The sequence below is a fragment of the Lepisosteus oculatus genome, chromosome 7 (genome assembly GCF_040954835.1).
Source record: "Lepisosteus oculatus isolate fLepOcu1 chromosome 7, fLepOcu1.hap2, whole genome shotgun sequence".
NCBI lineage: Eukaryota > Metazoa > Chordata > Actinopteri > Semionotiformes > Lepisosteidae > Lepisosteus > Lepisosteus oculatus.
In genome coordinates, this window is record NC_090702.1 from 56,385,316 (window position 1) to 56,407,341 (window position 22,026).

At 47.6% G+C, this 22,026-nt stretch overlaps 1 protein-coding gene across 2 annotated transcripts; it reads right to left on the reverse strand.

The window, feature by feature from the left end:
- Positions 1–605: 605 nt before the first annotated feature.
- On the reverse strand, positions 606–20,866 carry LOC107077960 (uncharacterized). 2 transcript variants are annotated; one of them, XM_015351998.2, is made up of 4 exons: positions 20,732–20,866; positions 4,363–9,529; positions 4,192–4,260; positions 606–2,199 (listed from the first exon to the last, which is right to left on the reverse strand). In XM_015351998.2, exons 2-4 carry the CDS (start codon positions 9,449–9,451, stop codon positions 2,033–2,035), a joined length of 5,325 nt encoding a protein of 1,774 aa, XP_015207484.2. In that variant the 5' UTR covers positions 9,452–9,529; positions 20,732–20,866; the 3' UTR covers positions 606–2,032. The 2 variants fall into 2 exon arrangements, with proteins under 2 accessions (XP_015207484.2, XP_015207485.2); XM_015351999.2 differs by lacking the exon at positions 20,732–20,866 and adding an exon at positions 20,256–20,673.
- Between the last annotated feature and the right edge of the window lie 1,160 nt (positions 20,867–22,026).

Here is a 22,026-nt window from a genome sequence, read left to right on the forward strand (position 1 = left end):
GATAGAGACGCACAAGCCGAGTTGGTCCCTGGAGCAACTGCCTATCCCAACTCAGGAGGTTTCTTTTATTCAGTTTCAATCTTACAAAACACTCCCTCTTGGCTTTGCGCCACTATTGTCTCCAAGCCTTGTCCATTCCTTCTAGGCAGCGTTTCCCCTCCTCTCTTATTCCTTTTATCTAATCCTATTGGTGGCAAGACCTCATTGGCTTTCTTAACAAAAAAAACATATGTATATGTTGTGAGGAGTACCACAAAGTATGATTGCCCAAGCAGTATGAGGTATCTTATAGTTTGCTTATGTGCGTGCTTCTCAAAGATGATTATACAGCCGCTTTCAGGCTCATCACAATTCTGTTACTTTTCATGCTTCATAATATGTGCGTCAAAAATCACCCATAGGTCCACAGGGAAGAACAGCACCAGGATCTATTTCTTCAGCAACGATTTTTTCCTTAGAGGTCTCTCGTCCAGTCAGGACCAGGACCAGTCTGGATTATCAGACTGCAAGGCGTTATTGCTGCAGTCAGACATCAGAGACACAGACTGTTTTGTAGCACGACCTTTTTTTGAAGTACACATAAATCTCAAAGTCATCTGCTCTCATGAAGTGAAATATAAAAATTTATTTCTGGCAAGTTGTTTTATACAAAAATAGTTGCAGAACACCACCGTTCACAATATGTATATACAATCAGCATTTAACAAACATGTTCCTGAATAGTTTTAGCGTGAAAAATAAAAAGAATCCCACGATGAGAGCAGACTCACAAGGTCTGACAGTGGTCAAAGTCCGTGCTGACCTGGGCACTGGCACCAGTTTCCACACAAGCTTGTAAACAAATACTCTTGTAAATACTTCAAGTACAAAGAGAGACATTCTGCATTTCCTAAAAAGCAAAGGACTGTTTTCAGATGCTTTGTTTGAAGGTTGCCCTCTGTGCTGGTGAACTTCAGAACGTATGTACTTAGTCCGAGAATAACCTGAGATAAGGAGTGGGTCTGCAGGTCGTTCCCCTCTCCCGTCGCCAGGGTCACATAGGACTGCATGACCCTCTGCTGAAGAAAACCAAGTCCTGCATTTCTGGAGCTGGTAACAGAGCAGCTTAAGGGCATTTTTCCATGTGTTTTTATACACACACAGGAAACAGATTTAAGAATAATATGGATTGACATTTGGACAAAAGTTAGACAGGGTTTATGTCTGGTAAGTTTTTAGTGTGCTTGCTGACAATGAAGCTCCATCCTCAAATTCAGACAAGCTCTCTTAAACCACAGGCTTCCGAAGGGCTGAAGTGCAAGTTCGGTGCATTCCTGTACTTATATCTGTACAGCAGCGCAGGTATTTCACATTCTGAAAGACAACCGTTTGAAAATCTGAAGGCGTGTTGCTCATCCTGTTCCCTCGCAGGCCTCTCATCACAGTAATCCTCCTCCAGGATCCCTTGTGTGTCTGAATCCCATTTCCCATCATCTCCCCCAGCATCGGAAGCCCACGGACAAGCTTGACCAACTGCCCGTGAAGGCCTGTGGCACAGGATGCTGCGACGCGCTTGGCAGAAGCAATTTAATGCCAGACGAGGTTATATCAGTCTTCCTGTTCCGGCCAGCGGCCGTGTTGGAAAAGTGGGAGGAAGAGGGAAAGCACAGCTACCAGGAAGCTATTCCCGTGAGGAGCGTCTCCAGCTATACTAACGCCTGGGAACAGAGAGAGACACTCACAAGCACCACTCCAGTGTGCAGGCAGTGAGGTTACCGATGAAAGCAATGAGTGGAATGTCAGTGCCGTCTCATTTCCCTGCAGGAATTCTGCAGACACTCTTTGGCGAGAGCTCTGGGGTCTCGCCGGCAGCTCAGACGCGCGGGATCATGTGGTGTGTGGGCGTCGCAGGGGAGCATGTGACCAGTTCTTAACAAAACACGCTCCACTGAAGAAAATCCCACCCAGGAAACGCGTAGCAGGAGTCCCTTGGAAACACGTTCCAGCTGCATACATCAGGCCCCCGAAGTGCAGGCTTCGCAAGCACGCCGAGCTACTTCTTGTCGACCTTCAGCTCCTTCTCCAGGAATCTCTTCTTGTACTCCTGAAAGGTGGCATCAGCAGTGGTCTTGGAGGAGGGCGTGAGAAGTGGGGAGGCCGCCCCCGGAGACGTCGGCTCTTTCTCTGGTGATCTGCCTTCTGAGCTCTGGGACCAGTAACCTGCCGAGAGACGATTCGGAAAGATTAACCACAGCTCACGAGTTCGCTTTCCCAGGTCTTCCTGGGAAAAACACTTCATGCAAAACGCCTGGGTCATGTTAACTCTGAGCAGACCGACGAGCTTCTGTCCGAATTCCCTCGGCCAGCAGAGCCGAGAGTGCAGTGAGCCCTGTGCATGCCGGGGAAGGAGGTGGGAAAAGTGGAAAGCTCCAACTGTAAACCTGCACAGCAGAAGCTGAAATGCTTTTATATTATCACTGAACAATGTTCAACGATGTTCCTGTCCTCCCTTATTATTTTGTCGATTAACTTGTTGTTTGTGCCATTTTAGCCAGAGAGCAGCAGTGATTCTCACTTTCTTCCCTGTTCACAATGCCTGTTCTCCCTCCATGTACAGACCGAGGGTGATGTAATTAGTGCATCAGGTACCTGGATTAGGACCACTGCTCCTTCCTATTTATATCATTGATCTAGACTGAGCAATCTGATCACAAAATAAAAGGAGATGGAGCAAAAGAGATTCAGACCAAACTCTGGAGTAAGCAAACAGCTGGCAGGTAGGATTTGCTGTTGATAGCTGGAGGGTGTTGCATGTAGGTAGCAAAAACAAAATACACTGCCTACAGAAAGACTGTGCACCCTTTCCAAAGTAACATAATTTGTGGTCTAACAGACTGAAAATCAAGACACTAAATCAATTTATTTTACCTTTATTTTCTTATTGTAACACAATTCCCAAGTGAAAAAACAAATGGTCAGACATTCTGAGTAATAATTACAAATGTGTTACTTTGGAAAGGGTGTTTAGACTTTCTACAGGCAGCGCACATGTACACAGTCAGAAACTCTGTGGCAACTCTCTATGTGCAACAAAAAGTCAATGTAATATGCAGTTAAAAGATATTTATTCTACAGGCTAATTGCAAAGAGCCTCATCGGTCTTAACTGGAGGAATGAAAATCCTCAAAGGCATCGGTAAAGACAGTAAACATCTACGGGATCAAACAAACATTCGCGACACAAGTGAGGCATGAACAAGATGACAAGTGGAATCTCTGAACGCTACTTTTTCTTCTTCTTTCGCTGCTTAAGCTCAAGAAACAGCTGCACAACCTTGAACTCCAGCAGACCGCATTGTTTAGATTACTGAACAGTAAAAACAGCTCTAAAAAACAGAGCGCCACTTGAGTCTGAAAAGTTTTCGTTCAGCAGTTTGGCAAAGAGGTCACACTGAGCCTCGCTCAGCTTATCTCATGATAACTCCCTGCACCTGGCGCTTAGCTCATCTATTTCCATCAGGTTTCCAGGTCATGAGAACCTGAGCTGTCATATCCTCCTGTGGGCTTTCCTGACGTTTTTACTTGGACCAGAGACCATGCTGACAGAACCTGAATGGATCTGTACATTACGGAGTCAGAATCCGTACAGGGGAAGTCTGTATCTCTGCATCCAGAACTCTTGGATCTGCAGCGTTGCCCAGTTCAGAGTCCTGAGTGGAGATTTCCACAATAGGCCAGAAGGCTTCATCTCTTCACATCCCTGTGCCAGCCAGGGACCCAGTGACAGGGTGGCATGTTGAATTAAAATAAATGTAAGGCAGAAAACACAAGCAGACTGTCCTTGCTATCTGTCATAGTCAGAGATGAAAACATTGCAAAAGGGGGAATTCTTGTCCATAAGACAGAATATGGGGAATGGGTATATCATATGTGGGATATAACTATATAAAATTATCCATGAGTTAACAGTCTTACTATGCCAAAGTGAGCAGACCACAAAATGAAAATGCAAAATAACGATTGCTATCAATGAATAAGCAAAACACGTTTGGCAAATAGCAAAATTGTTCACTAATCACCAAATCACAGATGACCGCTTGGGAGACCAACAGCTGGGATACCCTGCACTAAATTTGAGAAAATCTTTCCCAGAAAACTGTCCAGATTAATCTCTGTTCTCAGCCTCTCTCATCACAGAGGGACACAGTCTTACCTTTTATCTTCCATTGCTTGGGCTTTGAAGATCCAGCCTGCATTCCTGTTTCCCTCAGACTTCCAGCTCCTGGAGAAAAACACGTGTCATGAACAGGACACCCATTGCAACAGAAAAGGCTGTTTTATGTTACTTTATGTTTCAAAGGAAAGAATGACGAGGAACACTTACTCTTTACTGAATTGGGGTGTTGCCTGCTTTCCTTTTTCAAGCTGCCCTCATCTTTAAAGCCAAACAGATCCCCGGTGTCTGGCCACAGCTTGAACTGCAGAAGCTTGTCTTTCTCCGCCGTAGTGGGGCTCCCAGAAGCGGACACCCTTTTTGTGAAAGCCTCTTGCATGATAGAGGGACGCTTCCTCTTCCGGACCAAGCAGATGGGCGCCACTGTACCCTGACTCTTGGTGCGCTCCTTGTGCTGCAGTTTGCGAAAAGCAATTTGCTTCTGCTCGTGCTGTGAGGCTCTTCTCCTCAAGACCGATTTCTTCACATCTCCACAAGTCTTGATGTCTGAATCGCTTTGCTCGTTCAGGCTAAGAACACTCTTTGAACAGGACTTAGGATTCTCTGTTTTTAACTGTGAGCCCTTCTTTCGTCTGTGTTGGTCCATCGGTTTGTAATATCTGTCAGTGCCCTTAAAATCCACAACCCTCCGGTGCAATGAGCCTTGGGAGTATTCCGATGGGTGCTCTGTTGTCATGTGGTTGTCTGGTCCCTTGTTTCCAAGACTTTGCTTGGTTTTGGACTGCTGTGGCCTTCCTGAGCATTTTGTCTGGCTTTTCTTCTCTTCTTTCGCTTCAAGCCCTACTTCAGAAAGTCTGTTCTTGTTCAACAGGACATGCTCCTTTGGAAGTGCTGCCTTCTCTGCACAGTCCTTTTTGCTACGAATGGTGAATTCAATCACTGGAGGAGGGTTTATCTTCCGTCTAAGAGCAAGATTGCCATCAGAACTTCTGACTTCTAGACTTGAATTAGAGCCGGACCCAAACAGCACCAGGCTCACTGTCCTCTCCCCTCTCTTCTCTGATCTGGCTGGTCCCGTTTCCGACGAGCTCTTTTTCTTTGATAAAGGTTCTTTCTCTTCCTTTGGTGTTTGTTTTGCATCAGCTGAGGAGTGGACCGCAAGATGCAATTTAGCCAATCTGGATGGTGGGCAATCAAAGCCATCTTCTCTCTCACGCTTCCTGCCTTCTGATTTATGTCCTTTATCGTGCTTATTTCCAGGACCTCCAGCAGAGCTGGTGCCCGATGCTACGCTTACGACAACTTGAGCGTTTTGCCCTTCAGTTCTTCTGCGACTCGGAGGCGATTTCTTGGCTACAGAGGGAATCAGAATCTCGCGGTCAACCTCTCCCTTTCTACCCTGTCCAGATTCTCCACCGCCGACCCTGTCCAGATTCTCCCCTTTGTGACTTTGGCTCCTCTTGAGTGGGGCTGGGAGCTGGAGGAGCTTCACCACACAGTCCCGCCTCCGCCCTTTACCAGACGTCAGATCTTCCCCTCTTTGGCGTTTATGGGGAACTTCAGATTCACCTTGCCTTTCAGGAGCAGCTTTTTGAGAAGACTTGAACCGCGATCTTAATATTTTGCCATTCAGCTCTTTGTGCTTCACAGCAGCAATGGTTGTGTGCTCAGCTCCTAAATCCATTTCTCCCTTTTGCACTTCAGTTACTTGTGCAAGATCCCTGCTTGCCACTGGAGTTTGCAATTGTGGCTCAGTTACTCGAGGGAGGTCCCCTGCCCCTGGTAACTGCTCTGGAGAGCTCTCAGCACACACTTTGACAAGTCCGCCTCCATTTCCAGTGGAAGGGGTCCGGCCTGTTAAATGCTCCTTCTCCGACTTGGAGCGGAACTGACAGTTGCAGCTCGGGCTCAGGGGAGAACCGGTATAATCTTCCAGCAAGCGAAGGAGACAGCAGTAGTTCTCAGGGATCACTTCTCGCTGGACTGGAGTTTCCACAGGTGGACTGCCTTTCAGCTCCTCTTTACCAGATTCATTCAGAATCACACTGAAGATCTCATTGCCAGGTTGTACAACTGTGACCTGGGTATTACACAGGGCATCCTCAATGTTGGCACTCTCAGTTTCTGCAGGAGGCGCCAAATCCTCTGTCTGTTCACAGGTAGTGAGTGAAGCAGCTTCCAAGTTCTGCATCTCTTGGACGTGTGATGTACTGCTTTCTGTTTCAGTCATCTGGTATTTGAGCAGCAGGCAGAGAGGAAAGCCACACTCTTTATCTATATCATCAAGCTTCTCGTTGAGATTTAACCATGTGGACTTGTACTCCTCTACAACACACGGAACAGCACTGGGTCCAACAGTTATGCAATGTGGGGCTATTTTTTCAAAACAATCAGGCTTTACTTCAGAAAATATTACAGACTGTTGGTCCAGAGTGATGCCAGAGCTCCAGAAGTTCACAATTGACTCAATTTCATGATCAGATTCACGTGGATCTAAAGGCTCATCATTTCTAACAGCCCAGCGCTGGTTTGCTACTTCCTCCACCCCATAACACCCTGGATCACGAGCTACACAATCATGAAACAAATTCACCAGCTGTTGTATTCTCTCAAGTGTCCACTCTTTCACAGGCACAGAGGCCAAAGTGCATGTGCTCAGATTTGAATCTGGACCTAGGCTGTCTTCATTCTTCCCACTCTGCTGCTTTTCACAGCTATGTGGACCAGAACTGAGCCCAACAAGGCTTCCCATGGAGTGACCACCAGGTGATGCTTGACTTTCTGTGCAGTGTGCTGGAGTGATCTTGAATGGCTGATCCCTCCATGATCCGGGAGGAGCTCTCAGGCTGGGAGATTCTGCAGATGTCTGCGCGACCTCTGCCGTCGCTGGAGCTTCAACACCTTTTGCTGGGGGACTTTTAGAGGAGATCTCCTGCGCAACTTTTCCATCAGAATGTGCACTTGCAAGGGAACTAACAAAGTCCTCCTTAATGGGCAGCTCAGAACAACTGGCATGATCTTCTAGCTGGGACCACACGTTCAGAATTTTAAATGGGAGATCGTGATCCGCGTTCAGGAAGGCTCTCAATTTTTCCGGCGATGCCACATATTTCTGCGTTATCGGAGGCACAATGGCAATCTGTGGTTCGCTTGCCCGCGATAAGGAAGAACAAAGCAATTTCCCGATTAGGCTATGACTATACTCCTCTTTCCCAGGCGTAGCATATTCCCCTCTGGCAGGTGTGCCAACATCCTTCGGAGACTCATTTTGGCTCGGGGATAAATTGGCAGTTTGGGTCTGTGCTGGCATGTTGGTAGGAGACATGTCTGTCTGGCTTGTTTTACATTTTGACAGAAATGCGCACAGCACCTCTGCTACACCCTTTCTGAGCTCGTTCCTTAACTTAACATCCGACGCTCTCATCTTCTGTGGAACAGGACCAGTGGGCAGAGCTGTGGATGCCATGCTACTACCCACTAGCTGCCCACTAACTGTATGGTCCCTCAGAAAGCTGTTTTCCTGGGTGTGTCTGTGCTGCTGAAAAACGGAGCTCCTTCCTGCCCCTTGAGACAAGCCTCTCTGCTGGACTGCAGGGGGCAACGGCAGAGCGGCGGGCTGGTCTGAAACGTGTGCGGCGGACATCGGTCCCGGAGCTTCGGGGCCTCTCCCTCGTAGGAGCGAGTCCGACGAGGAGCCCCGACCGGACGAGCCTCGTCTCCGCCCGGGCAGCTGCCGAGTGCCGCCGGCGGAAGACGGCTTGTCAATCAAAATCACATTGTGAGCCGTAAACCCCTCGCCTCGGGTATCCTTCTTCACGGTCACTAAATAGGACTGCTCCAGCCCTCTCGGGTAAGGAGGGGGCGGCAGCCCTGCCGGGGGGAGCGAGTTGCATGTCGGGGTGTTGGACACGGAGGCGGAGGGCGTGAAGGTTGGTGTGTTAGTGCCGGTTTTGACCTGAGGGAAGTGGGGGAGCTGTGGCTGTGCCTCCCTGTTTAATCCAGACGACGGCCATGTGGAATTGGAGTTTGTTTCAGGGGGTTTCCCGGCGTCGTGGCGGATGTTCTCGGACAAAGCACCGTGGCCCCGGCCGCTGTCCAGGCTTCCGGAGGCCCCCGAGACCGTGCTATCACCTCGGGAGGCCGCTGCCTCTAGAGCGCCCATGCCCCCATCTCCACCCAAGAAGCCCGGTCTGGTGGGGGTCTGCTGGCCAGCATGGCAAGGAGCGCGCCCGAACTGGCTGGACGTTAAAGCCGGGAGAAAACGTCCATTTACAGTGATGCTTTCTGCAGCTTCACGGGCATTCTGGGAAACATTTACAGTGGGATTTACAGCCCCAAAGGGCTGATTGCTTGGAAAACCACTGTTCCGCACGTCCCCAAGAGGAGAAACTGTATCGGAGTTTTCCGCTGGTCGGTTTGGAATATTCTGGGGACGGTCACTCGCTTTGCCTTGCAAACAGGCCTGGCTGGCGGGGTACCTCTGCTGCCCTGCCTGAAGAGCGATACCAGCTGCGCTGCTGTCCCCCAGAGAGGAAAAGGGGTATGAATAGTAACTCCACTGCCTCGGCTGGCCCTGTGGCGCGGACAGAGAAGGGGTCCATGCTTGAGCATCACTACTGGAGGCCCCTGCTAAACCCTGAGCACCAGCCCTGCTGAAGGCTTCTGTGCGGGGTCCAGGCTGCTGAAGCATGTGGTACTGCTGCTGCCCACACCTGCCGTGCCCACCGGGAGCACCCTGATTGTGCAACTGGAATGGAAGAGCAAGTGAGGGATGTCTGCCGTAGTTCGGCCGGCCGGTGGAGGAGGAGACACGGTTCCAGCCGTGTTCCTGTTGCGCCACAAGGCCGCTGCTCTTGGACGGTTCGTGGTTTCCTCCAGGCGCAACCGGATTCCTACTGAACACCACCCTGTTGGGCGCAAATGCCGTGTTGTGAAACTGCCCGTTGGCAAAGTGGACAGCGCGATGGGGTCTTGCGGACTGGGCGGGAGCACCGAACTGGTCAGGCTGTCTTCTGGAGGGGGCCGCGGGGTTTTGGTGCACTATTTTGTAGGGCGCCTGTGGCCCGTGTGCCCCTGGAGCAGAGCCCTCGGCGTACATCCTCTCCGTCACAAACTGCTGCAGGACCGCCAAGGCAGCGTCCTGCGGAGAGCCGGGGGCGCTGGCGGGTCCGGCGGACCCAGCGCCCGCAGGGGCGGCAAGGGCATGGTGGCTCAACGCCGAGGCGGAGGGGGAGCCGCGGGGCGCCTGGAAGAGCGCGGGCTGTGGCCTCTGTGGGACCCACACGTCGGAGGCCTGCATCGTCCGCTGCTGCCCGAGACCGGAGAGGAGCTGCCCAGCGACGGCTCGCGCTTGATCTGCCCCTTGGCGTCACGCCTCCTGGAAAATAAAACCAAGACACGAGTTGTTCAAATTATCAAAGGGATGCAAAAAAGACGTGGTCCGGTATTACGGGGGAGGCTGTATGTTCCTGTTGTAGCAGCAAGGTCTTCATGTGGTAGAATCCCAGCGTTCAGAGATTAGAGGAATCTAAATTCTGTTGCCTTGAACGGAAAACGACCTGGTGCAGTTCAGCTCCCATGACTCATCTGCTAAGGAATGCTGGTAAAATGAGTCCGACAAGCAGGATGTGGTGAAGACTCAAGACACAAACCAGGATGTCAGAAATTCAATCAGTTCTGACACCCCCCAGTGTCCACACCAGCACCTCCCTGTCTACAATCTCGAGAGACGGACATCTAAACCCAGAAGCCTTGGAGTCACCTGTCCAGCTGGGGTGCCACTGGCAGGGCTGGGATAACCCACCCACATGGGATCAGCTGGGTGGGGAAGACCTGCACCCACCCCTGATGACATCACAACCAATCAGCACGATGCTTCGGCCTAGAGGAATTCTGCACTGCAGTGCTCTCTAAACTTCTGGCCCCTAGTCAGAAAAAAGGGCTTCTGGGTTGGCATGTGTCGAAGAAAAGTCTTCACTCAGGTTAGGTGTGGTCAAGCAGAGTCCCTTTATCCATGCGCATGGGGAGGATATAATCATACAGATCTGAGAGCAGCCTCTCATACAGATCTGTGAGTAACCTCTCCAGCGAGATGATAAATGCAATGAGTTTTATACAGCAAATTCACACAGGAAAGCTCATTCTAAGTTTCCATATTAGGAGTTGTTTTTCTCTCTACAAACATTTCTTTGTAATTGACCACGTTCTTTTTAAGAAGCAGTTCCACCTTGCATACAGACAAAAGGAAGTATATAAATAAAAGTTGTGAAATGAGCTAGGCATTCTGCAATTTGTAATATTAATGTCAAAAGGTCAAATAATATGCTTGAATTATCCTTTTATACTGTTGCTAAGCAAAAAGCATATGAGCTAATAAAATAGTCACTATTTTATATACTTAATAAAAAAGGCAAATGCTTAAATTCTTCCTCACATGAGTGTGGCCATCGTCTGACCCAGGAGGGTTTAAGCCAACTTAGCTCCAAGTAAACCACCAGTACAGAGAGACTGTATGTGCACCATAATTCCACCTATGAGTGCTTCTATATATAGGTCTTACAACGACCTTCCCAGTTGTAATTTTGCCTGATCATATTGGTTTATGTTGCATATTTTATTAATAAGAAGTATATTGCATCCTTTGAATCAGTGCGTGTCTCCATTCATTACAATAGTTATTACGTAGTTATTCCTGCCGATGATTGTAAATCTGCATAATGAACGGACCTATTTCATGTCTGTTCAATACAATGTATCTGCCACAAAATAGACTGTCACTTTCCTGAGAATTGAATCTGCAGACCCCCCCCAGGCACACACACACAATCCTTTGTGTGAATGGCCTCCTGCTCTCAGTTTTAAATGTTCTTTCCCTTCATGGCTCCACCTTCAGGCACCTGAAAAATGGGCTGTAACTGCAGCCTTGCAGTCCAAGCCGGACAGCTCTGCTGTCTACCGTGCTGTACTGGTCCTTTGCAGGAGAAAGGATTGCTGGTTATATTTTGAGGAATAAGAGGAAGGAGCTCCTGGAGTGTTTGTACACAAGGTCTGCTCCCCTGTTTCGGCCACCTGCCATGTGTATCTATCAGCAGCGGCCAGAGACAGACTTCTCCACCAATAAGTTGCCCCAGTGAGGCCCCACTTTCACTGCTGGCAAGACGCAGTGCACTCCCCACGTGCAAAGCCTTTTTCAGGATATCTGATAACTTGCAAGACACTAGCACTCAAAGTCTTATAAGATAAGATAACTTTATTGACCATATACAATTTCTTGTATTAGGAATATGTCTTTTCGCAGACCCCAGCTTGCTCTCCATGAGACACACGGACAGGAAGAGAGAAGTTGGGGGTCAGAGCGCAGGGTCAGCAATTTATACAGCACCCCTGGAGCAGTTGGGGTGAAGGGCCTTGCTCAGGGGCCCAAGGGAGTAGGATTCCTGTGCCGGCCGCGGGATTTTAACTGGCAACCTTCCAGCCACAGGCGCAGATCCTGAGCCACAGAGCCACCGCTCCGCCCCTGATATAACACATCTGCCAAGACACGTGTGTGCCCAGTGCGATTACGTTTACTTGGCACACAAGCTGCAGAATCTCTGAACGCTACTTTTTCTTCTTCTTCTTTCGCTGCTTAAACTCAAGAAACAGCTGCACAACCTTGAACTCCAGCAGACCGCATTGTTTAGATTACTGAACAGAGTGATCTAAAAAACAGAGCACCACTTAAGTCTGAAAAGTTTTCATTCAGCAGTTTTGGCAAAGAGGTCACACTGAGCCTCGTTCAGTTTATCTCATGACAACTCACATTTACTTGGCACACAAGCTGCAGAATCCTGCACACACTGAAGCCTATCTAGTAACGCGAGAAGGCACATGTCCTAGGATTTCGATTTGGGTGTGGGCAAAGGGAGGACTGTAAATCTGGTGAAATCCTGTCAGGGGGACAGACACCCCTGGTGTGCAAGTTACATACCCCCATACATATGTGACTTTAAAGCTGCCCAAAGAATACCTATCTCCCCTTGCAGTTTCAGCCTTTGCCAAGCTCCAGACACCCAGCAACACCACCCCCACGCAGGACAGCCAAACTACAAGGGCTTCCCAGCTCTTTCGCACAGCGCAGCTCCGCGTGGGGACGGCAGGGGTCAGCTGGTTTCATGCCCAGGCGGTTTTCATCCTGTTCCAGTTTATCCTGAAGAAATGACTGTAGCGGCAATGCTTGTTAATAAGACAGAATTAAGTGTTGCTGTGCTTTCCCAAATGAGGCCCCATCTCTCTGTTCATCTCTGTGGTGCAGCCACAGAGAAACTATTCATGCAGGCTGATTTAAAGATGTTTTCTTTTGATAAGGGACAGCTCCCAAATGGGGATGCACTTAGCTAAGCCTAGCTATCATGATCAATGGTCATCCATTGGCGCCTATCTGTCTAGGGAGTGCCAGATGGACATCTGGACTGCATTCCTAAGTGTCAGGAGTAAGTGACTCATATCTCACCTTGATCAACCAATCAGGGACTGGTAGGGCCGAGTAACCCACGTGGGACTCTGATGCCCATGGAACTTTCAGCCAATGAACGAGCTGAAGTTCCTCCAGGTAAAAACAGGCAACACAGAGGGCCTGAGAGACTTTTTCGGACAATTCTAAAGGGAATTCAAAGGAGAATTCCAGGGCAGGACGGCCCAGGAGCAGAAGGCTCCCAAGGGCAGGACATTCTCGCAAAGTGGAACCAGAGACTCAATTTGTTACAAGCAGTACAGGGTTTTTATGAGACGTTGCGCTGTAAAAAAGCACTGTCCCTTCTAACACTTCCCCTTTCCCTAAGACAAAACAGATTACATCATAAAACGAAAGAAGAAGCACCACTAGATTTGTTTTTCAAAGCTTATCAGTTACTTTCAGCTAATCTAATGACCTAGACAGCATGTATTGTTTTGGTACATTGTCTTCTAAAGTAACCTAAACAGTGTACTTTGTTGATGCACGTACTTTAACACCACAGTTACATCCTTGAAATATATTTTCTAAAAGCACCAATATATTTTTTGCAAAGCTCTCTACATTTTAAGAATCAATTTACTTATTAGATTTCCATTTCAGATGGCAGCCGGAGTGCACCAAAACCCTCCCCACGCACTCCATCTCTCAGTGGGGAGGAGACAGTGTGATGGAGCCAATTCCAATAAAACCTAATAAAATTGCATTCCTCCATACCTGTGACCCGAGGCTAATCTATCATAATAAAATATCTTTTAAAAGTCGCTTCCCAAACCACTTTGCAGGGCGACAACAATAAAAAAAAATACACCAGATATGCAGAATGAGAATACACAATGAGAGGAGAGAGTAGATGGGGGTACTGAATACAGCAGGAGCAGAGGGGTAAATAAGAGAACCAGTTCAGTAAAGAAGGAGGCTGGATTTGAAGGTGTTTAGAGAAGGTGACTCTCTGATATCCTTGGGGAGACAGTGTCAGAGGTTTGGGGTGCAACAGGAGAAGACCCCGTCACCTATAGAGCGAAGACAGGCTTGGGGGACAGATAGGAGACCAGAATTAGAAGAGCGAAGGTTGTGAGGTGGGGAGTAGGACAGTAGTAGCTCAGACAGGTCCAGAGGTGCCAAGCCACGCAGAGCCTTATAGGCGAGCATGAAAATTCTGTCAATACGAAACTTGACAGGAAGCCAGTGCAAGGACTCCAGGATAGGAGTAATGGGATCACCTTCTCTAGACCTGGTCAGGATTCGGTCTGCCAAAGTTTAGACATACTGGAGTTTGTTTAATGTGGATCTAGGAACCCCAGCGAGACTTGAACCACTACATTTCCACTACCATCCCAGCAGAAGAACATAGGCTAATGACAAATTCATGATTGGTCAATCAACTGTCTAGTCTATGGTCTCCCCAGAGCAAGAACTGTGCAAAGTAAAGGAGTTATTTCTTTTCTGTCAGAAAGTAGACTAGAGCCTGGAGAGGGATCTCATGTGGGGTCACAAGGAACAGTATTAGTTGTGCATTATTTTCCACTTTCACTGTTTGATGACAGATACTTAAAATTCTGATAAAACCTATTCTTCACTCACACAATAATTCAGAACACTGATGTTTTCCTTTATGTAGAACGTGTTAATACAAAATTACTAAGCACCTTTTACACAAAACGTTTGAGATTTAAGTGTTCAATGATTCACCATTGGACCATTGGACCAATTTCAGCACCATTGGACTTATCAAACATTTACAGAATTCACTAAATGATAACATGCATTGGTGATACCAATATGGAATTATCTTTAATAATACTATTAAAAGCTGGGGGAACAATGTTAGGTAACAGTCAAATCTTCAGATGGTGCCACTAGTGTGAGCACAAGCTTTTTCAGAAATTTAGAACAAGGAAGCACCAAGCAAGGTCACATGGCTTTTTACATTTCAATGAGCAATTAGGCAGTGGAGAATTAAATTGGTAATAACTGGTAAAACAGGTTTGCATCACAGAAAAGAAACAAACACACAGGTGGTGCTGCTCTCTAAACCAACAAGAAGACAATTTGCCTTCACCAACAAACAGGAGTGACAAACTGCCTGGAGGATCACAAAAGGAAGTTTAAAAAGCCCCACTAACTGCATCAATGCAGTTGGGGACTTTTTCACCTGAACTTGTTTTCTCTTGCCTATACCTGATAGAGATATATACTTAAACAGATAAGAAAACCCCCAAAACTTCTACTCTACTGTTGAAATTTCTACTCTCCATTTTGTTCCGATACTAGTCACTTTTAAGTAGAAAGTTCCCCTAACCAACCTGGGAACAGTTATAAACAAGAGAACCATCCCATCCAGCATGCGGTAAATATCTTATCAATGCAAGGTCTCATCTTGTGAAAGAAACATTTACGGATACATTTTCATCAACATTGACTTCAAACCAGCAGAAACAGAACAATCTCAGTTTGATGAGTGAGTTTGCCTCTTACATCTACATTTTTTAAAACATTTGGAGTCGTGGATGTGAGTTGCAGTCTCATGTTCAACTCTGCATCCAATGTGTTGCGATACTTCGTTTTCGTGGACACTTATGACGAAAATCCGGTTTCACACAGATAGGCATGAAGAACAGAAAGAGCTTTCTCTGATAATACTGGATATCCGTATTTCATATTTCTCCAAAAGAGTAGGGGTGTAGCCCCGGCGTCCAGGACAAATTTCCCTTTCGCCCTGATCAATCATGGCCTCCTAATAACCCCTGTCTCTGAACTGGCTCCATCACTCTGCTCTTTTCCCACTGAGAGCTGGTGTGTGGGGAGTGTACTGGTGCATCATCCAGGTGAGGCTGCACACTGGTGGAGGTGGAGGGGATCCCCATTACCTGCAAAGAGCTTTGAGTGGAGTGTCCAGAAAAGCACCAAATAAGTGTATGCAATTATTATTATTATTATTATTATTATATTCTTGTGACATGAAGTCTTGAAGTTTTTTTTTGTTTTTCACATTTTTCTTTTTCTTTTTCTTCTCCTCTCGTGGTTGCAGTAATTTCGTAGTGATCTTTCTACCTAGTAACATGCTATTTTCTCTCATGGCGAGAGTTTTGGAGATTTGCCGGATGGCGAAATGGCAAACAGTTTTATCTCCAAACAAGCAGATGGAAGAGGAAACACCTTCGAGGTACCTTCTGGTTCTAGCAGCGGAAGTACATTAATGTATTCAGAGAGTGAATTTTAAGATGATGATGATGATGATGATTCACAAGATATGCCTAATGTTTCTGACTTCATAGAGCCATGTAAAGCCATCGTAACTCACATCTTTTATTGATAGCAAATTTTTATTTTTCTTGTAGCCAATGCGAGTGCTCACAGAACCCCTGTGGACGTCCCGTGGAATCCACTGGTCGACAGGATGTAAATGTATCTGTATTGTTCTGGCTGGGCTTCAGAGTTCAGCTATGTTTGCCATTTAAATTCTGAGTGCAGCCCCAAGCCCTAAAACAATAAGCTTCCTTTGAGGTGTTATCCTCAGGCAGTCAATCAAAGAGGGCTTCTACTCCAGTTGATTAACTTCATGATAAACTTACAGCTTAAACACAGAAGAAAGAAAAGGCAGAATTGAGGGGGGGAGGAGAGACACAGAGAAGACAAGAGAAGAAGGAACAGCATCATCCTCTTCATCTTCTCGTTAAAGAAATCACCTCTTATCTGCAACTTCTATTTCCTGTCCATTAACCAGGTCTCCCAAGGGCGCATATTACTAAAAAGGCTCCATTCTCTCTTCTTATCCATGCGAGACCTTCCTTTGAAGCTTGTGGCTTCAACCCACGCACGTTAGCAAACTAACAACTAGAAATTAATCTTTTCTCGACCAGGCGTTAATGACAACGTGCAGTTCCGGTTCTCTTTACTCACTACCACAAGCCAAATGCTCCTCCAGCAGCAGAGAAAACCCACTTGGACAGTTGAACAGTCGAGCTTCTAATTAGCAGGAAATTTAACGCACGTGTTGAAGCCCCCTTACCTGATAAAACCAACATCCGGGGGAAATGCGAGAGCTGAAGGAAGATTATCATAAGCAGTTGTGTTTTGTAGGCACCAGTGTGCTCTTGCCTTGGAGCCAACCTGGGCACCACGCTATTTTTAACACTGCATCACTGTACTCTGCCCGACAAAAATACCCAGTAAAAAATGGGATGTCTTAACCTGAACTGCCTAACGCTCTCCTCTTGCAAGGCTAGTGACAAACAGCGCAGTCAGCCTAAGAGTTAACTTAAGAACGACACCTGGGGTAAATTAAGGCAATTTCAGATTTTGATGCAGTAAGTGTTCCCCGGTCATGTACAGACACATTACATCCATATCTGAACAACTGGAGGAACCTGAAAACCACGCACAATACAACAGGTCCTCACTAACTGGAAGCGAATGCATGTCGTAGTGGTGCCACCCTGAAACCGGATCTTTTCGGATCTCCGAGGCCGAGCACGACCTGTACTGGGATCTCTAGGGAAAGCACAGGCACTGCAGGGGGTGCTGGCGGGCCTGTAGGCGGACCCATGTCAGTGCTCCAGCACGGTGAGCGAGCACCCTGCACCGCAGGGGCTCATGTCATCCTTCAGACGAGACATTAATGTAAAGAGCCCAGGCTACTCAGTCAATGAAGATCCCATGGCAGCACTCCGAGAGAGTAGGAACGACAAACCCGTTGGCTAATTTCTGCTACAGTCTGACTTGAGGTCAGTTAAGCTCCCCCTTAATGGATCAGTGAAGCACTATGTCTGCAGTGCAGTGGGGCTGCCGGTGCAGAATGGCCGCTGTGTGCTGCTGGTTTTATCATCTACTGTTAACCAAATAAATCAACTTATAAGATTCCAGTTATACAGAGAGCTTTATTATCAATGCTCTTATCCATGTCCCGTGCTGGATTTTGTACATCCATCCATTTTCTAACCATTGCATCCAACACAAGTCGCGGGGCATCTGGAGTATAACCCAGCCAGTGTAGCGGAGCTGGTTCGGACACAGTGACGTCATCGCCCTCCCTGCGCGTAGCAGGGACCTCAGCCGCCTGAGCTCGGGGAGGTCTCCTTTAGCTCATGCGTCTGGTTCCCTGTGGCGTTACGCCGGAGACCCGGGTTCGCGCCCCAGGTGCTGTGGGACGGAACGGGATGGCGGTGGGCCTGAGCCTGCGCGGAACTGCGACGGTCACACCAGCAACAGGCGCGAGGCGGGGTACACCAGTCCAAACCAGATCACCCACACATAGCACATGTGGGCCACCACATACAGCCAGTACGCCCTGTATGTACTGGGGGCACAGAGGCCACCTCCCACTGGGATTCTGCAGGAGATGAGAGGCACCAAGCTGCAACAAGAAAGTCCACCAACTCACTCCGGGCTGGTGGAGGGGGTAAACACTCTCCCAGAACCACTCAGACTATCCCAGAACCACCCAGCTGGGCTCTGATCTGGTGCCTGAGTACGATAGAGAACACGAGTGTCGTGATCATCAAACCACTGGGCGCTGAGGATGTGGGCAGGTAGGATTGGGGTCAAGATGATTATTCCCTTGGTTACAATATAAAAACACTAGGGGGCCCTATAGAGCCATTGTTCTCTCCGGATTGAATAGATGTTTTCAAACGGTCATACAACACAGCGCCACGGAAGATTTTTTTTGTGAAAGATTCTTAGCTTGGTCTGTTAACGCGGATTTAAAACCCATGTCCTTGATATGTTTCAGTGAAAATTATTTTTTTAGAGTCACCTCCTAAGTCTCAGTATCATATTTTACAATAAAATATTTAATAAAATCGAAATAAATGTTATCATTCGGCCTAAAGACAAATATGAACAAGCCAGCCCTATTCACCTCTCGGGTTCCATTAGACCCGAGGGCAGATACCCAGGGTTTATCAATTGCGTTAAAAACAACGAACTGTAAAACTGCGGTTAAAGGCGTGAGGTAGTACCCGATCCACAGGGTCATCTGTCTCTTGAGGTTTAGATTTTTGCCGACGTCTAAATCACGGACTTCTTGTTTTTTTTTTTTCAGAGGGCGTTTTAAATTTAGCTTTCAGTTCGTAATGGAACTTAGACCTGGGTCGGTTTCCGACTTTCACTCTTTTCCACTCAAAAGCGCATCATCTGAAATGTCACTCTCTCTGCAGGAGGAAGATAATCTCGAAAACACAAACAAGTCACAAGAGAATCTGAATTTCAGAGAGCGCCGTGAACAATGACCGTTGTGTAAAACGATATATTTTGGTGGGGAAACGGCTTAATTTAGTTGTGTTGTAAGAAAAAAAAAACATTTAGAACTCCCAAGCTAACGGGACGCCTTTTCACTTCGCCCTTCGGTCGTCTTTACCATAAAGCTTTATCTGGAAATATTCTTCTCCACGTCACTGCACTGTTTCCTGATGTCGGGGGGCTGATATGACCTCCGCGCTCAGACTCGGGAGTTTCTCTGCCTGGCCGGCTTTCAAAGCGAACTGCTCTGCTCCCGAGGTCTTCCCGTTATATTCAGCGTGGAGCAAGGCAGCCCGAGCTAAAGGATACGGAGCCACAATCACGCAGAATTTGACCTAAGGGAAGTCTTTCAGGTGTCAGTCAGTAATTGCACGTTGTCGTCACTCCCAAACCACACAACCAGCGCACAGTTTGAAGTCCACCTGGGAGTTCGGACCTTCCTTCAGCAGAAGAATGAGGCTCTTCTGCAAACATCAGCCTCCCTGCGAACAAATTGCTATTGAACATGGAACTGAGTGTCCCTAATCTGTAGATGAAGGCTTCCTGTGAAGCGTGGAAGTCCCTGCACGCTTATGTGCCCCCCTCAGCTAGCTGGTACAGAAACTCAAAGCTGCCCTGAGGCACACTCACTCCAACCAGCCTCAGGACAGCCCTGCTACAACACCACCGAGCGGTCAACCCACTCACAGCACAGGGGAAAGCAAACTACCTCAACCCTAGGGGCACAAAAAATAAAAACACACGGACGCCCAGAAGCCAACTGACCTACCAGCATGCCTTTGGACTGTGGGAAGAAACGACACACAATTACACCACGCAGAGAGCACCCCCAGGAGCTGGACCCACGACCCCTGCGCCACCCAGACCAGCGTTCTCCATTCTCTGAAATGACTCTAATTCCACTGCTTCCAGTGCATCTGCGGGAGGGGAGAGGAGGCTGAGCAGAGCTGGAGTTCAGTATGCGATGTCCCGGCACACAGCGTCATTGTCTGTAAATATCTGAACCAATTGCCATCGCTTTTCATCGTTCATGCCAATAACGCTCGTCGAATCCGAGTATCCTCAAACACACTGACAAATATAACCCACTGGACTCCACAACCGCGTGAGACATGAATAAGACACGAGAAGAAACACAGTCCAGTCCTGGCTGGGTATTTCGGAACGAGCGTTTTCCAAATACCGTAGTGCCCGTTTCCCGACAGTAACAGCAGTTCTTATTTAGCGTCTCTCACGCAGAAACTGTCCCGAAACACTTCGCGATAGCAGCAAAAAGTAGAAACAAGAAGCTACAGTCATCAGTAAACAATAATTGGTCTAGATCCAGATAAATATGGAAAACGCGGTCGTTTAAAAAATGTGCGCAAACCTGTATAAAGGACATCCAGCCGCAGGAACAATTCTCTGCTTTGCAGTCTTGCAGTTCACTTTAATGAAAAACGAATGCTGTTTCTTTACATCTTTTTAATTAAAAACAATGATCTCTCAGTCCTTCCCCTTTCCTCTCTCCACGGCGCACAACAGCTGAGCTAACTCCTCTTCTCCAGAAAGCACAAAATGAAAGCGCACAGAAACACGCAAAAACAGCTTTTTAACGCCCGCGAACAGACGCAGAAGAGCGACAGAATCATTGACGTGCCTGCTGCATCCCTCAACGGTAAAAGAAAAGTTCAAACAATTCCATCTTGAAACAAATTCCGTGGGGCGCTATGATTTTCTGAAACCCGGAGTAGCAATCTGCTCGTAGCATTGCACTGACGAAAACGACTACCCGCGCCTCCTACGTGTGGACCGAGACTTGCAATAAAACCAGAAAGGAAGTAGTGTTCTTCGAAATCGGCTTACCTGCGACATGCAAACTCTACGCTCCGCCGAAACCTTCCCTCATGCCTGTTTGTTTGGAAAGCGCAGCACGACGGAAGAGCAGAGTATCCCCCTCTCTCATCACACGCGCTCAGCCCTCTCCCATTCCGCTTTCAAACCAGCCCGAAGTGCTTTTGGTGGGCCGGCTGCGAGCATCACAGTCCCTTCCCCCGCCGCCTAGCACGATGCCCCAGACTGGCGCCTGAGCCAGGGCTCGTTAACTTTCTCGCCTCCTTACTGCACTTTCTGTAAGGGCATCTACCTGGATTGTGTTTTTAACAGGAAAAGCCGGTTGAATATCTCTGTCTCTCGGTATCCCCTGCCAATCTGACCATGAAAGAATTCCCCTCAGTGTCACTCCGGCAAATTGACCAGGGCAGGAGTACTCGATGCTCTCTAACAGTGCCGAAACATCTGGCTTCAATTCTGTTCAAATCATAATCAATTTATTGATCAAATGCACAACAATACGGCGTGCAGCAGTAGTTGCTGGCAATGAAATGTCTTTTCTGCGAGCTCACTGGGTGGGGGGGATAAAATCACCAAATAAGGTTACATCATAATAGATAATGCAATAGAAGTTGAATAAAATAAGCTCAGACAGAGCTCAATATGAAAAGAGCTGCTATGTGTCCAGGGTCTATGTAATACATTATGTCCCAGTAGTGCAGTGTGCCGAATGCTATGGAAACTGTGTGTCCATGTAGCCATTACAGGTGATTTGCTAAAGGAGCTGCAGGTTGGCTATTTAGCAGTCTTATTGCCTGGAGGTAGAAGCAATAGTGACTAATTTTGGAAATCCCTCTAATTTCAACCTAACAACAGTAATAAACAAGAGAAGCCCCCTTTCGCCATCCAGCACACTTGGCAGATATCTTATCAATGCAAGGATCTCATCCAGCTGTTTCTTGAAAGGAACCACGGTATCGGCTTCAACAACAACCACAACATGTCTGTGTAACTTGTTCCAGACTCCCACAACCCTTTGTGTAAGGAAGTGCAGAACGGTCCTCAATTTTAGACTTTCCACTTGTGTCTTCTACCAGTTCTACAGAAATCAGCTGGACTGATTGTGTCGATGTCTCTGAGGATTTTTAATACTTGGATCAGGAAGAAAAGATCATGTGTCTTATCCATCAGGAAACAATCACCGTGATTAAAGAATACAATATAAAAAGGCTCCCATAGCTATGTATCGAGTATCACAGCTTCTAGCAGCAGCTGGTGAGCCTTCACGGACGGGGGGTTTATTCAGCAGTGTGTGCAAGAGGTCGCGG